Here is a 20,135-nt window from a genome sequence, read left to right as displayed (position 1 = left end):
TCTAGAGATGTTGGTCTGAAATGTTCTTAATGCTGATTGACGAAATAAAGGATATACAAGGGTTTTAGGAGTGCTGCAATTTCCCTTCTTTGAACACAGTTGTATTACTGGTAGCGAGCCAGGCTAGCATCCAAAAAGCAGAGACAGTGGACTGACTTGGAGCAGCGCTCGTTTTTGTTACTCCACACCATCCTCTGCTTCCCTCCTCAGCCCTGTTAGCCCTCGCACAGTTGGTCCTTTTTTCATCTGGCTGAAAATTTGCTGTTTTTTTTTTCTTCATTTATGGGATTACAAGATTCTGCATGCCCAGTTCAGTCCATTTTAATAAACAAACAATTAACTCATACCAGTCCCAGACACCAGTTAGTGAGTCCTGACCTTTGAACTCTAACTCCTGCACTTTATGGGCTACACACTCATGACCCCCTCCACTGTGTGCATTATGTATTCCTGACCCCTGCACTGTGTGCGTTGTGTACGCCAGACCCCCCCTGCACCATTTGGGCGGTATAGAACTGACTTATTTGGAGAGGGGTGGGGGTTGCCAAGTGGTCTGCCAAGGTTAAAGGTGACCTGTACCTTACAAAAAATTATTTTATGCCTGGTGTATTTTTAAATACGCAGTAAACTTTTGTTTCTTGCTCTCTTATGTTGCAGGCTCCGCCTATAAATATACTGCCATATACCTAATTGGATTATTCTTTCCTTACCTGCACACCATGTATCATGTGTGGGCAACATTTGAGATGTTCACGCCTATCCTTGGACGCAGTGGAACAGAAATTCCACCCGATATAGTGATGGCCACCTTAATGGTTGTTTGTACGGCTATTCTGTTATCTTACCTTGTGAGTATTTGTTACTTAAACGTGGTATATATTCCAATTGTAGTCTGAGTAACAAACTTTGCCGTCACTGTAGCAGTCTTTAATGTTTATGACAATATTGGCAATTTGGTCTTTTTAGATCCATTTTTTACAATCATGCATTCCATTTATTCCCAAAGATAAGCAACTCTGTTTGCAGTGTCAATTGTCTGCTGCCATTGGTGTGGACATTTACAGGTGAAACTCGAATAATTAGAATATCGTGCAAAGTTCATTTATTTCACTAATGCAACTTAAAAGGTGAAACTAATATATGAGCTAGACTCATTACATGCAAAGCAAGATAATTCAAGCCGTGATTTGTCATAATTGTGATGATTATGGCTTACAGCTCATGAAAACCCCAAGAACCCCAAATCCACAACCTCAAAAAAGTAGAATATTACATGCAATCAATAAAACAAGGATTGTACATAGAACAATATCGGACCTCTGAAAAGTACAAGCATGCATATGTACTCAGTACTTGGTTTGGGCCCCTTTTGCAGCAATTACTGCAATTACTTTTGCACGATATTCTAATTATTCGAGTTTCACCTGTATATGCAATATAGTAACTGAGCTGACAACTGTGAATAGTGGGGTTTGTAATGTAAATTGTGACACTGTCTTATTAGTAAATTTCACACATTTTCCAGCAGAAGAAGTCAGTCAGTCCTATTGTGTCAAACGTTTTTCAGTAAATGTATTTCTCCTAACAGCCCCATATACTTCTAAGTCGCACTTCATTGACATGATCCAGTCTGATCTTTTCATTCCCCTGTAGTCCAGTCTCTTCAGCAACCTAATGAGACTGAAATTCAGCACCAATACATGTGTTTATAAGCACAATCCAACCCCTTCTGATATACTTACAAGTCATTCACAGGAATCATTTTTTACTACATACACGGAAGTAAGCTGCCACATAACTGGCCTGTGTTGGGGCCCTTTAGCGTTATCTCTACTAGAGATGTTCTGCAGAGCAGTTCCTGGCAGTTACTCAATAAACAAGATAAAATATTGTAGTATCACTGAATAAGATTCTTTAATGGTGTGTCTCTTCTTTTTAATGTTTAGCAAACCCTCCAGGTGTCTGATAATTAGAATGTAGTTGGAAAACATACATACATATCATTTACTTTATATTTTCATCCTTCTTTTAGATCAAGTTTATTTATCTTGTCAAGAGCACCAAAAAAATAATGATGTGTTTGGCATTTGTGTCTGGTGTGACTTTCGTCCTTGTGTGTTGTGGCCTGTTCTTTCCATATAGTGGCAGTATGGATAATCCTAGGCCAAAGAGGGTCTTCCTACAGGTAATCCTTTTCTCTTGTATTTTGTATGCACTGCAGATGAACTGAATGATTTTCCCGTGCAGCAGGGATGTCCAATCTGTGGCCCTCCAGCTGCGGTGGAACTACGAATCCCATGAGGCATTGCAAGATTCTCACAGCCACAGACAATACTCCCGGAGAGAGATGCTTCATGGGATTTGTAGTTTCACCACAGCTGGAGGGCCGGAGTTTGGACATCCCTGCCGTGCAGTGTGTGTCTTTTTGGCAGTGGAAAATTCGATAGATAAATGTAATATTCTTTAGCTGATAGCTGTTTACTTTTTATTTACTTTTTATTTGCCTAGTTTTCTTTTTTTTAAAGCGTAGAAGAGGAATGGCAGAAAAAGCCTTTTGGCGTATATATCTTTTGTTTGTACCAAGCATGTGTTCGATTTATTTTTTTTGTCTCTGTATTATGTTTTACATGCAGTTTTCTTAAGAGAAAAGCCAATTCATTTCCAAAAATGGCCACACTTTGGCTCCATATTACATTCTCCTGGTTTTGCTCATCTGTGTTTCTGTGTATGTGGAAGTACAGCCATTGAATGGCCCTAATCTCCTGACAAGGGGGAGTTGAGGAGAGGTCTGTGTTCTTTATAATCCATCAGAAATGAAGTTTGCAGGACTGACACCACATGCTTAGGAATTCAGAGTTGTGTTGTCTGGTCAAAGAGGAAGAGCCAAGCATACTATATTTCTGGCACAACACAAGGTATTTTCCTGTATTTGGAGTGTGCTTAAAAGGATAAAGCTTGGGGAAATGTGCATGTGTTCCCCTTTCTAGCTGTCAACACTCTTAGGTCAGTACTGTACTTTTTCATAATCCCTGATGTGTTCCTTTCTCTCCCCTCTTCAGCATACAACACGGACCTTTCACAATCTGAATGGAGAGGTGGTAAAGACGGATTCTGGTATATGGATAAATGGCTTTGATTACAGTGGTTTATCTCACATCACTCCTCATATACCTGAATTAAACAACACAGTCAGGGCCCTGTGTGAGGATGCTCCATTCTGCGGCTACCCCTGGTTTTTTCCTGTTCATTTTTTGCTCAGGTTAGTGATCGCACCATTGCATTGCAAACTCCGACCCTCCAGCTGTGATGCAACTACAAATCCCATTAGGCAATGCAAGACTCTGACAGCCAATGGCATGACTCCCAGAGGCGGATACCTGATCAGATTTGAAGTTTCACCACAGCTGGAGGGCCGAAGTTTGCCTACTGGTGGCATAAACTGTCACAAAGCTCTAAAAACAGCATTATAATTTAACATCAGTAATGGAGAAGGTTAAACCAAAACCTTCTCGTACACATGGCAACTTGACAGAGTGATTTACCTTCCGAATTCTATTTTATGTTAAACGGCAAAACAATCAAAGACATAAAATTATTTTCTTTCAACTGCAAGGATTAAAATTTGCTTTGATCGAATTAGAAAAAAAGTCCACTTTTTTTTTTTTTTTTTATTCCATTTTAATTTGACTTTTTCCAGTAAGCGGTCAATTTGTTGCTCAGTTTTGACTTCACAAACGACCAAAATTTGGTGATTGGTCAAACTTAAGGGTGTCAGATTGCTTTGTTTCTGGTGTATACTTGTGATGGTATTTGTGGTTCCCTGTTGCTTGAAATTGGGTGACATTTTCTGAAAATGGGCACCTGTATGGTCATCTTAACAGTGGACATATTACATTACTAAGGACTGCTCTGATCCAGGGGTGCTTGCAAAATTGCACAAATGTTTAATCGGTGCTCAGAGACTTTCAACATTGGCACTATGCATAAGTGTGGTAGGAGCAGGTAGAGCCACTTCCGTCATTTACTTATTTTAGTGACACTAAACTCAGGAGTTGAATCTTAAAAATGCATTCAAGTATCTCAACTACTAACAAAAATGTATCTTATTTGTGTATCACTCGGCTGTAGATCCTCAAACCATCTCTGAATTGGTACTGACACTGTCTGTTGCTTGAAATTGGGTGACATTTTCTGAAAATGGGCACCTGTATGGTCATCTTAACAGTGGACATATTACATTACTAAGGACTGCTCTGATCCAGGGGTGCTTGCAAAATTGCACAAATGTTTAATCGGTGCTCAGAGACTTTCAACATTGGCACTATGCATAAGTGTGGTAGGAGCAGGTAGAGCCACTTCCGTCATTTACTTATTTTAGTGACACTAAACTCAGGAGTTGAATCTTAAAAATGCATTCAAGTATCTCAACTACTAACAAAAATGTATCTTATTTGTGTATCACTCGGCTGTAGATCCTCAAACCATCTCTGAATTGGTACTGACACTGTCCTTCCTTCTGGAGGGGGGCTACTTTTGTTTCACATGGTCCCCGTGTGTGTTGTAAAGTAGCCACCACTCCAAGCTGTGATGGACTATAATCTCATGTTTGGTTTACTAATTTGTAACGACATTGTAGTCCATCACAACAGTGAGCTTGAACTATGGAGAACAAAAGTAGCCAACCTCCCATAAGGAAGGACAGTGTCAGCACCAATTCAGAGATGATTTGAGGATCTACAGCTGACACACAAATAGGATACATTTATGGTATTAGTGCAGGTACTCAAATGCATTATTAAGATATGATTCCATAGTTTAATGTCACTTTAAATTGTAACTTAACCCAAAAACAAAAATGTTATATATTGAAGCTTACTACTTTTGACTGCTTCAGTTCAGTGTTTTTGTTTTTTCCCCCGGGATCTTTTCATTAATTTTGTACCTGGTGATCCTTTGAGTAACATGGCGGCTAATGTGGTATTCTGATCTGATCAAACTTCTGGCAGACACCCTGTGGGCTCTTCCAGAGCGACCGGATCTCTTATCTCAAGTTTGGTTTACCACCCTGCTTTACAGTCGCTGGCTTTAATGGCATGGCTGGTAAAGCCCTGGTCCTGAGAGATGGGGTTCTCTTTAAATCATAAATGCCCATACAGTTAAAGCTAGGCCATTTACCTCCTGTAAGGTCTGCCATCGCACATGAAAGGCTTACTTCACTGCAAAGAAAGAAAATTTCATCCCAGAAAATACTCCATGGGAAGAATCCTAGCCTTTCTGGAATCCGTTCTGAAAACAGCATTTGGTCTTGAATATCAGTAAGAGGCATATCTCAGTTCTTGTGGTCTTATTCCATTCATTGGTCAAGACTTTGGAACAGGGTGTCTCTCACATGGCCCCTTCTGTACAACCACCTGTGACTCTGTTGGGTAAACCTGTTAGCATTTCAAAGACTGCCTTTTGAACCCATTGGGGATATTACCCTTTCTGCTCTCACTCAAATGGTTGTGTTCCGAATTGTCATCACATCTGTGAGGTGTGTGTTGGAGCTTGCATCGTTGTCCTGTAAAGAACCCAATTTGGTCCTACATAGGAACGAGGTGCTATTCCTTCCTAAGGTGTTTGTCCTTTCACCTCAACCAGGACATTGTTCTGCTGTCTGTCTAGTTCTAGTACAAAAAGAAATTTCCCTTCACTGTCTGGATGTAGTTTGTTGTGCTGGTTTACCTCTCAGCCACTGCTTCCATTAGAAAGACTGACACTTTGTCATTTCTGGTGGTCCCTGTAAAGGAGAGCCAGCTTCTTGCTCCTCCCATTTCTCAGTGACTCAGACAGGTTATGGTCTAAGGACATGGTTCCACCTTTTCCTGTCAAAGCACACTCTTACTATGTCTGTGGGTGCTTCTTGGTATTGGACAACTGTTCCTAGATTTGCAAGGCTGCCACCTAGTCGTTTGTTCCCACATTCTCTAGGTTTTACCAGTTGGATGCTAAGGCCTCATCTGATGCCAGTTTTGGGCATAAGGTCCTTCAAGTAGCTGTTTGAGCTACAGGTTGCCCCCACTTTTACTGTTTTGTTATGTGGGTCTGTTAGTTTTGCTTCTGTTGCCCACCCCTGAGTTGGACTGCTTTTGGGTGTTCCAGTTGTCTCTGAATAACTGAATCATGTGTTACTTAATGAATGAGACAGAAATCAGGATTTTTCAAATTATAATCGGTTTCTTGGAGTTCTTTTAGATACACGGGTCCCACACATCTGTGTTTTGTGATCTACTCCTGAATCATGCTTTTCTAAAAAAAAAACTGAAGCATAATGAGAGTAGGAGGGGTTATGCCTGGCCAACGTTTTTTTTGTTTGTTTGTTTTCCAGTGTCTAATTCCCCCTAAAGGTGGCAGTATAACACAGTTGTCTCCGAATAACGGAAACCTGTGACCCTTAGGGAACCTCAAGAAACAGATTTTATGGTAATTAGATAAAGAGTTTTTTCCTTGGGGTAGGCTTAAGGCATGCACACACTCTAAGCTACTCTAGCCTACTTTTGGATGAACGAGAAACCAGTTCTCTTCCCTTTTAAAACCTTCCATATTGAATTCCTGAACCTGTTTGTGGCTCATTACAAGGATAAGCCTGAAGGGGAATGGCTGTTTAATATATTTGGCGATGCCACTATTGTGCTGTTCACTGTCTTTGCTGGAACCTCTCAAAGCTCTACCTATACCAAGATGGCTGCCTCCACACAGAGACACAGCACAGAACAAGACATGTGGGAAAAAGATATTAGCAGTTTTTTAGAGTTCAGTTCCTCTTTAAAGTCATCCATGCATCCATACAAGATATATGTGGAACACATTGGGACAGCCTGTGATGCATGAAAACACTGATGACTTGATTGTGCTATAATACAGTTTTTGTTGGCTACTAAGCACATGTTTGTTTTAATCAGTATGGCCCTTTTTGTTTTCTTACAGGAAGAACTGGTATCTCCCGGTACCCCCTCCTCCTGTCTCTGAAAATATGGAGTTTAAACTTGCATCCAGGGAAGAGATGCCATGGGGTGCTACTCGAATGAACTTTGAGATTAAAGGTTAGTAAACTTCTCCATATATTTTCCTGTGCAGAGCTTTTTTTTTTTCCCGTCCCCGAGTGAACATGGTTTACATTGGTTTGCACAAACGCATCACTGAGACCTCTGGAGGAAATGTTTGCAACTCTGTTGTGTCCACTATCAATGTTGTACAGATTCTGTTTGCTGTTGCTGTTAGGATTTACTGTGTGCTAAAGACATGCCATATTGGGTTTTAGGGAAGTATAAACGATCGTCCTATTTTGGCCTTTGGGTGAACATACACAGTACTGTGAGTGAAATCTATATATTCTTTCCAACTAAATGAGATTTTTTTTTCTCCTTTTTTTTTTCTCCTTTTTTCATTCCTTTTTTCTTACACGTTTACGGTAGAGATATATATATTTTTTCACCGTTACCCAAGACCTGATATCTCCTTTCTAATCAACAGAGAGCTTGAGTTATTTAGAATTCTCTGATAACAAATCATTACATCCTTCTAGAGTGAAGCGCTTCAGGGTGTGCCTTTTAACCCACGTTTAAACCATGGTTATCCACACGCATGTTTTCATTTACTAGCCGTATGCAGCCATTTATGTGTGTTTGTTTTTGATATATATTTTTCGATATATGTGCAATTTTAATATATCTAATAAATATTTTCTATGAAAAAAACACTTTTTGTATACCTAAATCTTGAAACAATGGTGGGATCCCCTTTCGGGGAAAAATTCTGTTTTCACTCTACAAGACTCTATGAATAGCTTCTGTGGAACCCAGTGAACTCCTATGGCACTGTCTTTATGTATAAACAATGTTTGGATGTAGGGCTATGTATTTCTTACCTTTCTGTGCTGAGAGGTTTTAAAAAAAATGTTTTTAACCCCTTGTCTTTTTCCCTGCTACAATAAAATAGAGGGATTTAAGCTATTTGCATTTTACCACTAGTGGAAATACTTGAATTTGACTTGGTGTCAGCCTAGTGACATCCTCTTTACAGTAGAAGTAATCGAGTGAAGAGCAGCAGGAACCAGTCAGGTGTGTTGCATGGACATCCGATAACCGGGAACTTGCTGACAGGAGGAGAGATGACTCCAGTCTCCTACTGCTTCTTCATTGTCCAGTTATGACGGAGGGCAAGCAGGGAACCAAGCTGTATTGCCTAACTGTAGTAGAGAAATGTCATGACACCAAATTGGCAACTGTCAGACAGGCATGTGACAGACAGACAGAAATGCAAATCCTTTGGCAATAAAACTGGCTCTCATTTATGTATTTCAACAGAGTATTTAGCGGTTTGCCTGCTGACCAGCTTTAAGTGCATTTAATATATACCTGGTTTGATTTGAGGAGCTGTTTATGACTATGTTCTAGGTAGATCTTGCATACTTGTACATGGGCTATACAGTATATTACATACATTGCACATGTTACAGGTTCTGTATAACTGTAGAAAAGGATACTGACAAATTCCACTAGTAGAGCAATAGTAGGATGTTGGCCCATGTACTGACAAGGACAAATTACCCTTTCACGAAAAAAGAACCTATGGCATGGACAAAAATGACGGGACCTAATATTTTGTTGCACAACCTTTAGAAGCAATCGCTGCAAACTGTCAATGTCTGTAGCTCTCAATGATACTTCTGCACCTGCCAACAGGTAGTTTGGCACACTCTTCTTCTGCTCCGCTCCAGCTGTCTTAGGTTTGAAGGGTGCCTTGTCCAGGCTGCATGTTTCAGCTCTTTCCATAGATGTTTGATTGGAGTCACATCAGGGTTTATAGAAGGCCATTTCAAAACAGTTCAATGTTTTGTTCTTAGCCATTCTTGAGTGGTTTTAGCTGTGTGTTTTGGGTCATTATCCTGTTGAAGGACCCATGACCTGCAACTGAGACAGAGCTTTCTGACAGTGGGAAGTATGTTTCACTCCAGAATTCCTCAAGTCCTTGAGATTTCATTTGTCTCTGTCTACCATTCGCACAATCCTTCTGTTTTTAATCTGGAGTAAATTTTCCACTTGTGGGCACATCCTGGGGGACTGGCTACATTCCCATGGACTTTAAACTATGCAATGTTTGCAACTGTAGTCTTAGGAGCACCAAGCTGCTTGCTGCAATCTTGTTTTAGGTCTGTGTCTTGGAAATTATGAAGCCTTACAACTAACTTTTTCAGGCAGCATAAGCGGACTCATTGTTTAGCAGTAACTGTTTTTTTCTGCTACATGGGCTGCAGGGATCCACAACTGATTGCAATTTCCATTAAAAAAAACAAACAGATGTGTGATAGAAGGGAGAATGTTTGGTCTGGCAGTAGTTGTATTCACATAGCTGCAGATGTAGCAAAGCTCTAATAATAGACGCTTGGCTGAATTACATGGGATTGAGGGCATAACGAGGATAATTATTGGATTTAGAACTCTTAATGTGAAGCTTTCTAGGGACATAACTGATCTCTGATTTCTTCCACTGCTGGACACCATGTCTGGTTTGATTTGAAAATTAAAGTAAATCTGTATAGCAATATTAATTGTTCTTTGTGCCTTTTTTGAGGCATGAGATGTCTTCCAATAATGTCTATCTTATCATCTTGTTTTCCTTTAGCAACCTACATATCTATAGTTGTCATATTTTGTTATAGTTGTCTTATGTGGAAACATTGTAGTAGAAGTAAAATAGTAACACATCAAAAATGGAACACTGCAATATTTTCTCTTTTTTTCAACTTAGGACCAAGTCACATGACCGTATATGTGCGCCCACATGGCCCATTTGTGCTGTCTAGCTGGTCTCTGGGTGATGGGTTACCAGTGCCAAGCAGTGGTATGGACCACTTTGTATATTACTCTCATGGCCTGCAGGCGCCAGTATGGAAATTCTGGATTGAACTGAAGGTGAGGACAAGAAACAGTACCCTGAGGTTTAAATGTTAGAGTGTTGCAGACATTTTTTGTGTTTGCTTAACATAAAATCAAAAGTCTGTGTTCAGCATTGTATTAATAAAGCAAAAATTCAGGGGGAAAAAAATACCCTTGCAATAGGGCTTCCCCCGCATTGCAAGGGCTGATGCTTGATTTTGCCTAAGTTACCATTAGAAAGCACTTTTACTTTCATTATCCATTGCTCCCCAACTAGCACTCTTTTCTTCTCTCTGGGTTGTAGGTGGGCTCTCTGTGTCCTCACTTACATTGCAGTACTGCTGGTCCTGCATAGTACATGATGACATCAGAGTGCCACTAACTGGGACCGGTTGCAGAGAGAGGAGGGAGGAAATTAGAATTGTGCAGGTTACCCATTAAATATTTATATTTGCCTCTGTATTTTGCACTATTTTTCTGAACCTGGAAGTCAGGTGTTGTAGGAGGCTAATAGTTGGTACCCTTGTTAACTGCCTGACTTCATGCTCATCCCATTTTGCTATTAGCATAACATTAAGGAGTTGACAGCCCTAAAAGTCAACAGTCATGGCATTTGATGCCCTAAGTAACAGACTCGGACAATCTAAATTAGGGGTTTCCAGACTTTTTAAACAGAGGCAGTTCAGTGTTTATCAGACTGTTCAGGCTGAAGACAGCAAGTGGCATAATGCCCCAGTAGCAAAAATAAATGCTCAGGCACCAGAGGTCAGTGTGAGTAATAGATGCATTTGCATTAGTGGCCAGTGGGATTAATAAATGACCCGGTGCCAGTGGTCAGCAAGAGTAATAAATCCCTCGATGACGGGTCAGTAAGAGTAATAAATGCCCAGTGTCAGTGGTCCATAAAGGTAATGAATGCCCCCCGTGTCAGTGGTCTGTAAGAGTAATAAATGCCCTGATGACAGGGTTCAGTAAGAGTAATAATTGCCCCGGTGTCAGTGATCAGTAGGAGTAATAAATGCTTTTGTGTCACTGGTCAGTAGGAGTAATAAATGTCCTTGTGGCAGTGGTCAATAGGAGTAATAAATGTCCTGGTGGCAGTGGTCAATAGGAGTAATACATGTGAAACTCGAATAATTAGAATATCGTGCAAAGTTCATTTATTTCACTAATGCAACTTAAAAGGTGAAACTAATATATGAGATAGACTCATTACATGCAAAGCAAGATAATTCAAGCCGTGATTTGTCATAATTGTGATGATTATGGCTTACAGCTCATGAAAACCCCAAGAACCCCAAATCCACAATCTCAGAAAAGTAGAATATTACATGCAATCAATAAAACACGGATTGTACATAGAACAATATCGGACCTCTGAAAAGTACAAGCATGCATATGTACTCAGTACTTGGTTTGGGCCCCTTTTGCAGCACTTACTGCAATTACTTTTGCACGATATTCGAATTATTCGAGTTTCACCTGTAAATGCCCTGGTGGCAGTGGTCGGTAGGAGTAATAAATGTCCCGGTGGCAGTGGTCGGTAGGAGTAATAAATGTGGCCAGAATATAGTGTGCCATCATTGGTGTTCAGTTGCAGTCTCTATATCCTGTGCCGCTCCTTGTAGTGATGTTACGTCTGGGACTATATAAGCAGAATCGGGCAGGAGAACACTCCACTTGATACTGCCAGTGTAAAGGTGCCCACACACCTTACAATTATCTGCAGATTTTCTGTGGTCAGATGGAAAAAGTGCAACAGATTGGCCCAGGTGGAGATGACTCCATCCACACAGTTAAGTGTAGACGGAGGAATCTGTTGCACCTTTTCCATCTGACCACAGAAAATCTGCAGATAATTGTAAGGTGTATGGGCAGTTTTAGGCTGGGCACACACACCTTACAACCATTGCAAGACCTTTTGTCTTGCAATGGTTGTAAGGTAATTAAAAAAAACATACGATCTGCCTATCTTGGACAGGCAGATCGTACTTGCGATGATTGCAAGCCGCGCCCCCCTGAGGGGCGGGCTTCCGATGACCTTGCGCACACCGGCCCGTCCGGCTTTTATTGTACGAACATGCTACAACACCCGCCGAACATCGTACGATGCTTGGCAGGTTTTCGAACATGTTCGTAAGTTAAGTCATGCGACCTTTCCACACACCTTACGATAATCGTACGATCGCGGGATTTCCCATGATTATCGTACGGTGTGTGGGCACCTTTTTTAAACTGCTGGGTGCCAGAACGCTTTGTGTTTGCTCCACACCTGTTGCCACTTTGCTATCTCCTACTCTCGGCTTGCAATGAGAAAGCACCACATGTAGGGCCTTCCTCTTGCAGAGTGTGTTTTGTGTTAACCAGTTTGGGAACAACTGATCTAAATGAAGCTAAGAGAGCAAATATAATAATTTCTAGGTAAGCCCTGCACTCTTATTATAACTTGACGTAATAGTCTTGCATAAGCCAGTTGTGACCGCCTGGAAATGGCATTCGTTGGTTTATTAAAAAATGGCAATTACCCTTGGCAACCACTTTAGATTTAGTTTTTTGAAATTGAATGAAACAATATATGGCAGAACGGTCCCAAAACAAGTAGCCAGGATTCTTAAAGTGATATTATCTCTCCCTTTTCTTACCATGCAAACAGGATCATTGATTGGATGATGGTGACCTCCTTGCCTATATAAATGTCACCATCCTCTGATGAATGATCCTGTTTGCATGGTGAAAGGAGTGAGGAATAAAATGAGGTGAATTAGCTGCTTGTTTTTGAGACTATTGTGAAAGTAGATGGCAAACCTGAAAAGCATCTGCAGAATAAAGATCTTAATGAGTGCTTTGACTATTCAGGACAAACTCATTGTATAAGCTGCTGTTGAAAATATTTTCTTTTAAACTTGTCCCTGAGTGCTGAAATCTGTTTTTGGATTTGTAATGTGTTAACATATATCTTTCAATTTCAGGGCTCAGATGATTATTCCGATGGGATGGTCACAATTGCTGCAGCATCTCACTATTTCTTTGGTCCCAATCAGCATTCCCCTCACTTGGATGCACTTGTTCAAAGATTCCCAGATTGGAGCTTTCCATCTAGCTGGGTCAGCACATATGATATGTTTGTCTATTGATGTTGTCTTTCACCATCATCAACCTAGTGTGATATGTGCATGTACAGTGACCACTGTGACCAGAGGAAGGGATTATGGGAAAAGATCAGAATGAAGAGGAATGTTCTGTGGCAGTCTAGTGATCTGCTGCTTGATCCATGGTGATGGTGTAGGTGATTGGATTATGAAGACCTACTTTTTTTTTTTTTTTTTTTCTTTGGGACAGAAAATTTAAGCAAAAAAATAATTATCTTGGAATGAAACCTGTGTATAATGAAGGTTTCAGACATTGTGGTTCATCAGGTGCAGAGACTAGTAATGATCTATGTGGTCTTAATAGTTTTCACACTGGACGTCCCTGTTTACAAAATTTGAATGTGGTCTTAAATATTGTTACCCATACTGCCTCTAGTTCATTATATTGTTTATGGGATAGAAGTCAACACATTGTAAAACAGATTGTTAGCATCAGATATCTAAGCATAAAGATCTTTCCAAAAAAATTGACATCTTATGCGCCAAACTAACATGTTTGTGTCCATGGAGGATACATCCCCAGCTTCAGCTTTTATATCACGGAAATCCATAGCCATCTACTAAATTATCCACCATAACCAATTGCTCAGATAAGTTTGTTGTAGTTTGATCTGTCTAAAATCTAAAGTCTGTGTTAAAGTGACACTAAAGTACCTCAACTATTAACAACAATGTATCTTATTTGTGTATCACTCGGCTGTAGATCCTCAAATCATCTCTGAATTGGCGCTGACACTGTCCTTCCTCCTGGAGGGGGGCTACTTTTGTTTCACATGGTCCCTGTGTGTGTTGTAAAGTAGCCACCGCTCCAAGCTCACTCCTGTGATGGACTACAATCTCAATACAAATTATTAAACTAAGTGGGAGATTGTAGTCTATCATGGGGGTGAGCTTGCAGCGGTGACTACTTTACAACACACACAGGGACCATGTGAAACAAAAGTAGCCCCCCTCCAGGAGGAAGGACAGTGTCAGCGCCAATTCAGAGATGATTTGAGGATCTACAGCCGAGTGATACACAAATAAGATACATTTTTGTTAATAGTTAAATACTTGAATGTGTTTTTAAGATTTAACTCACAAACTGACAGTTTGGTGTCACTTTAAGAATTAGGGTAAGTTCTGATCCCTAGCATAAGGCCAGACAAAGAATCTGTCCAGCAATTCTCAAACAGTGTCTTTTCATAGTAATAGGGTTGAGGAAGTGATTCCAGCTACAGGTTGATTGGTTTGAAGATGGACTGAGTGTTCAGTTAGATTTGCCCACCTATTGCTGCCCTGAGTACAATATCTTTCAAGGACACTTTCCAGTTAAAGTAGATCGATCAAGGGGTCTTTTGTGTCTCATACAAAGTCAACACGACAGCCCCATGTGTACATTACCCCCTTCTATCAGCTTAAAGAAAAACTTTATGGACTTTATCACTTTAGAATCTTGGCTATTTCAAATGCTGATTAAATGACTTACAATGAATGCTGGTTCTTGGAGTCAGTTGGTCCCCTGAGCATTGGCTCTGAGATCCTGTTTTAGTAAGGCTCCTTTCCCTTGCTGGGCCCTTTTTGGAGGTGCGTTTGTGCACAGAGACTCAGCAGGGCAAGTCAATCTCCTCCTTCCATGCTAGTAGATGAACAGTTGCTGGAGTAAATCTTGTAAATTACACAGTTTAGTGTATTACCATTCATTGCTAAAGGCCTAACATTCAATGCAGGAAAACACTGCTTGTTCTATTTTATTTACTGGTCAAAAAATAATCTTAACAGGCCACATAGTAGTAAATGGGATTGACTGCGTGAAGTGTTTTTCCTGTGGTAAAAGCCGAAACGTGTAAATGGGCCCTTACCACTAGGAAAACCATCTATGGTGACAGATTCTGTATATCCAGACTCTTAAACTGCCCAAATCGTAAAGCTACAAGTACAATCTTTTTTAATATGTATTATAAGAAGCTGTTGCCCAATATAAGCACAGTACTCCAATGAACTATAATTACTCTGTGTCCAAAGGGGCAACTAAAACAGTCACCAAAATGACAATTGTCAGTAGATATGATCTAGCTGTCATTGGGACAACTGATAAGGTGTCAACCATGGCTTGGTGGTTACCAGAACCATGGCAGCCAGAAGAGATTCACACTGGTGTAAACTTGTGTAACTGGAATAGTTCGAAAGTTATTGACAGAAAGCAGATTGGCAAAACTGGACAAATATCTGGATACTTTTCGCTCGGTGCCCCAGACATATTGAGTCAAAGGACTGTATTGGCAGCCGCCTTGTTTTTGACGAGTAGTGATCATTTCTGATATGTTTTGTCCAATGATTAGCCTTTTAGTGCTTCATGAAAGGTGATTCCACAAAGCTGCATGAGCGCATTCCTTTATCCCATTTATAAATCGGCATGAGGGTCTACATGAAGGCTTTCAGTGTTCTTCACTGCTTGCACACACCAGAACAAGTCACGTGAAATTGTTTGAATGCTCTTATCATGTAGACAGGTGTGCAACAATACTAGGGCTGCACCGATACCAGTTTTTCGGTATTGAGTAGGATTACCGATATTTTTTTCCGGTACTCGCAGATACAGAATACCGATACCGGAAGTCCCATTAGGGAGCCGGGTGGCGTGTAATGACTCGCCACCTGGCTTCCTGATTAGTCGGGAAGCCAGCTCCATGCTCCCTTGTCACCAGGTGATGAGGAAGCATGGAGCTGGTTTTCTGGCCAATCAGGAAGGTGGGGAGGAAGGGGTGGGGAGTAATGACTTCCCATCTGGCTTCCTGATTGGCCAGCTTCCCAAACAATCAGGACGCTGGAGGGCGAGTCGTTACCCACCCCCCGGGACATGGGAGCATGGAGTTGGCTTCCCAACAATCAGGAAGCCGGGGGACGGGTAATGACTAGTATGGTGCATCCCTAACATACTATATATATTACAATGTGTCTGACTACACAGAATGACATAAACTTATCCTAATTCCATTCAATCTCAGCAGTAACATGATTCACATTGATTTCAGTGCCTGATTAGAGTACCCCTTTATGTACTACACAATATTTTTCTTTCTCTATATCTGAACTGGTCTTTTTTTAAGTTTCTTAACTGATATTTATACTTGAATTGTAACTTTTTATATTTTTTTACAATGTTTTGTGTTAATCTTCCCCAAAGAAAAAGGTGTGCACTGATCTGTCAGTTTGTTCTGATCCAAGGTTTGTCCACATGCAGGCCCATTCAGCAAGGCAAGAGAAAAATGTAAAGTAACCAATCAGCATTCAGCGTTCACTCCTTGAATTTCTGCACAGGGAAACCTGAATTGCTGGTTGCTTGAATAGATGTCCACGCTGCACTTGTATTGCTTGCATGAGTCCAATATGGATTGTCCTCGAGTTGTGCGCTGGTCATATATCTGTTTCTATTCAGTAAAATGATCTGTTCGGAAATGTCACCTGACCTTCAGATCCTCTATTGGCTGAGTGAGTCTCCCATTCCTACCTAATGAAGGGGTACCACATGGCGCTGGCTCACCTCTGATGCAGTTATTTGTGGGCCAGGGAATAATAGGCCTTGTTCACACAGACTTCATACTTTGTCTACACCAAGCCTTTACAGAGCATTGTCGAAGCCTCTAACATTCCCAAACAGAAGCTGAATGGTCATTTACAGGTGAAACTGGAATAATTAGAATATCGTGCAAAGTTCATTTATTTCATTAATGCAACTTAAAAGGTGAAACTAATATATGAGCTAGACTCATTACATGCAAAGCAAGATAATTCAAGCCGTGATTTGTCATAATTGTGATGATTATGGCTTACAGCTCATGAAAACCCCAAGAACCCCAAATCCACAACCTCAAAAAAGTAGAATATGACATGCAATCAACAAAACAAGGATTGTATATAGAACAATATCGGACCTCTGAAAAGTACAAGCATGCATATGTACTCAGTACTTGGTTTGGGCCCCTTTTGCAGCACTTACTGCAATTACTTTTGCACGATATTCTAATTATTCGAGTTTCACCTGTAACGTTTACTTATCACTAGAGATACTGACACAGTATGTGACCTCAACCTGAATAACACTTCTCTTCTCAGAGATCACAGTACACTCTGTGACAATTCCCTTCATCTGTTTCTTTCTAGGAAAGTGTGACATTTGTTTAGCCATGTTCCAGGTTCACAATCTACTTTCTGGCTCAGAGATACATCCTGGTGCCTGTGCAGTTCTTGGCAGTGTTAACAAATGTCTGACAGATTGGCCCCTGATGGAGCATCTCGCCTTGTGATTGCTGCAACATTACAACTTGCAGTCTGATCACTGTGAGAGGCTGACATGCTTCCTCCTGCCTGCAGCAGACTAATATCATCCCAACCTACGCAAAGTATAACTGAACCGGAGCTCAAGGTTGGCTCTTTAATATGGAGCGTTTCTGAAAAATAATACTGTTCCTGTACATTGTGATGCGTCACTGAAAGGTCCACGTTGACCACTAGCGGATCAGCCAGGTTATATAATATATGGCCAGCCTTCGGCCCCATTATCCTGGGAGGATGTACATGAATGTCCTCACGTGAACACCGGCTGCACCGCGAAGAGCCGCTACTATGTACACAGCACACTATCACATGGCAATGTTTACATTGCCAACCGCTCCCTTACCTCTTACATTAGAGCCAGGGGAGAGTACAGGAACCTGAGCAATTTAACCCCCTCCTCTCCTGCCTATAATATCTGTGCTGTCCTGTACATTAACCCTTTCACCTCCCTTATCCTGCACATCTATTCATTAACCCCCTTCACCTCCATCCTCCCACTGTATGTGACCTGTACATTAACCCCTTCACCACCCCTATGTGCTGCACATTCATTGCATCTTGTACAGTATTACCAAGCCCCATGTTTTAACCCCCTCAATACTGGCATGTTTCTTAATTTCCAAAATCAAATCACCTTAGAGTGTCTACTTCCAAAAATGGGTCATTTTGGAGGTTTTCGTACTGTCCTGACATTATTTGCTATGATTTATAAACGAGAATAAAAGAAAACAGGCCTTTTCAAATTTTTACTTTATATAGTAAACTAATTTAAAAAAAAAGTGCTTATCAAATACCACTAAAAGAAATCTCAATCTGTCTCCAAAAAATGATAGAAAATAATTTGGTTACACTGCTGCATGACAGAGAAATTCTCAAACTTGCACAGCACTGAAAAGTGGCCTGGTAATGAAGGGGTGTAAAATGCCGGTACTGAAGTGGTTAAACTCTGATCTTAAAGGAGAAGTATTGGGAGAGCAAAATGTACTCTTCTCAATACTTTGAGCCAGTGTGTGATACTGCGGCTGTCACATGCTGTCTCTATAGCTCGAGAACTGAGCGATCACAAAACGATGATGCGCTGCCAGCTCTCCCTGCAGGGATTCCCCCTCCCCTCTCTATTCCTCCAGCACTCATGGGAGGGGCAGGCACAGGTGGCTCTAGAGAGGCAGAGCTAGCTGTCAATTGGACAGCGGGGTGGCTCCTGACAATATTGTGGGATTCCATCTTGGCTGCAGTAGCCTGTTATATGCTGACTTTGGATCACAAGAGAGATCTTTATTTAACATTCCCAAACTGAAGAGTTCTTTAAAGGCTTCAACATAGCTGCTTGAGTTTCACACATACTTTATAAAAGCATACTCTAGACCAGCGGGGTGGGCAAACTTGGCACTCAAGCTATTATAGAACTACAAATCGGATGAGGCATTGCAAGATTGACAGTCACAGGCATGATTTGCAGATGCATAATGGGATTTGTAATCTCACAGCTGGAGTGCCGAGTTGCCTACCCCTGCTCTACACATTGCTGAAGTCCATGTGTCTAAGGCCTTCAGGGCCAAGAACTTGTGAACAAGGCCTTACATTGCAGGAATCACTAACATACAGCGGTCTCCAAAGGTTATGGGTTGTAAATGTTTGTGGTCTAGATCTGTTCAAATTGTAGCCCCAAATGATTTGTATCTGTCAAATCCTTCATACGTATAGCTTGCAGTACAGCTATAAGTAGTCAAAGGAGACTTGGCAGGTTTTATTTAGTACTATACTATGGAGCCACTGAAATACTGTCCCAAATAAAGTTTTTATTTTATATGTAAGCAGCGTGTCATTAATTTTGTGTGTCCAATGATGCAGAAACTCAACGTTTAGACAAATATCTTTTGGATGTGCCGATTACGGTATACCGGTACTGCTACTTGTGTATTCTTTCACCATATGCTCAGCTTGAAGTCCTAGGTTTGTAACAGGTTCACTTTAGATCAGAGCTGGTGGTGAGGAGGAGGTGGGTGATGAAAGGGTAAACTTTGCATAGTCTGTCTTGTACAATTTCTGGCTACTGACAATAGTCACATTAGCTGTTGCTGATGCTCCTTTTTTTAAACACACTGCAAACAAGTCATGGTCCTGCAGCTGACAAATGTGTCAGGACAAGCTACCACAATGCAGGCAAGCCATGGCATGTGTCTGGAGGGGGCGAAGGCACCCCCTCCAACTTATTGGCTTTCATGTACTCTCTCTCCCTCCCTCGACACCCCCCCTTCTCTTTTCAAGCGATCACCACTAGATTCATTCCTCAAAGCAAAAATAAATAAATCAAATGCCGAGCAGTGATGACTTCTTCCTGGAGCCAGAATGTAACAAAAACAAATCTGATGCTAGGAGCAACACGTACCAGAGCTTCAGGATCTGCACTAAATGGTAAGGGTGCGTGAGTGGAGCCCATGATTTATTTATTTATATATATATAACTTATTTAGGGCTATGACTACAGTGTGATGTATTGTGGCCCTGTTTTCACTTTACTTGTTGCCTGGCTGTGTATCTTTCAGCTACCCATGTAAGTCACATGCAGGTTGCATACTGCTAGCTCCAAGGCTTTTAAAGCTGGCTCCTAGTTTTGGGTGAGATGTGTCCAGGCCTGCTTTAGATAAACCCTTCTGCCAATTTCCGTGTCAATGATTTGTGGGCCTAGAGGTAGATTTTCTTTTCCAGTGCATCATGGCTTTAAGCACCACTTCATACTTCAGCATTCTGC

The 20,135-nt window shown here is 41.0% G+C and overlaps 1 protein-coding gene across 2 annotated transcripts in view; it reads left to right on the top strand.

The window, feature by feature from the left end:
* ERMP1 (endoplasmic reticulum metallopeptidase 1) overlaps positions 1–13,230 on the top strand; it is a 37,775-nt gene extending 24,545 nt beyond the window's left edge. Inside the window, exons 10-15 of one of the 2 annotated variants that reach the window (XM_018560298.1) lie at positions 658–848; positions 2,033–2,185; positions 3,060–3,259; positions 6,967–7,082; positions 9,790–9,953; positions 12,887–13,230. In XM_018560298.1, coding sequence (XP_018415800.1) covers positions 658–848; positions 2,033–2,185; positions 3,060–3,259; positions 6,967–7,082; positions 9,790–9,953; positions 12,887–13,051 — 989 coding nt within the window. In that variant the 3' untranslated portion in view covers positions 13,052–13,230. Of the gene's footprint in view, positions 1–657; positions 849–2,032; positions 2,186–3,059; positions 3,260–6,966; positions 7,087–9,447; positions 9,562–9,789; positions 9,954–12,886 lie in introns of those variants that run through there. The other variant, XM_018560299.1, reaches the window with a different exon arrangement.
* The last annotated feature ends 6,905 nt before the right edge of the window (positions 13,231–20,135 follow it).

This window comes from Nanorana parkeri, unplaced genomic scaffold (genome assembly GCF_000935625.1).
Source record: "Nanorana parkeri isolate BGI_ZX_2015 unplaced genomic scaffold, ASM93562v1 scaffold447, whole genome shotgun sequence".
Taxonomy (NCBI): Eukaryota; Metazoa; Chordata; class Amphibia; order Anura; family Dicroglossidae; genus Nanorana; species Nanorana parkeri.
This window is presented reverse-complemented; position numbering and strand designations above follow the sequence as displayed.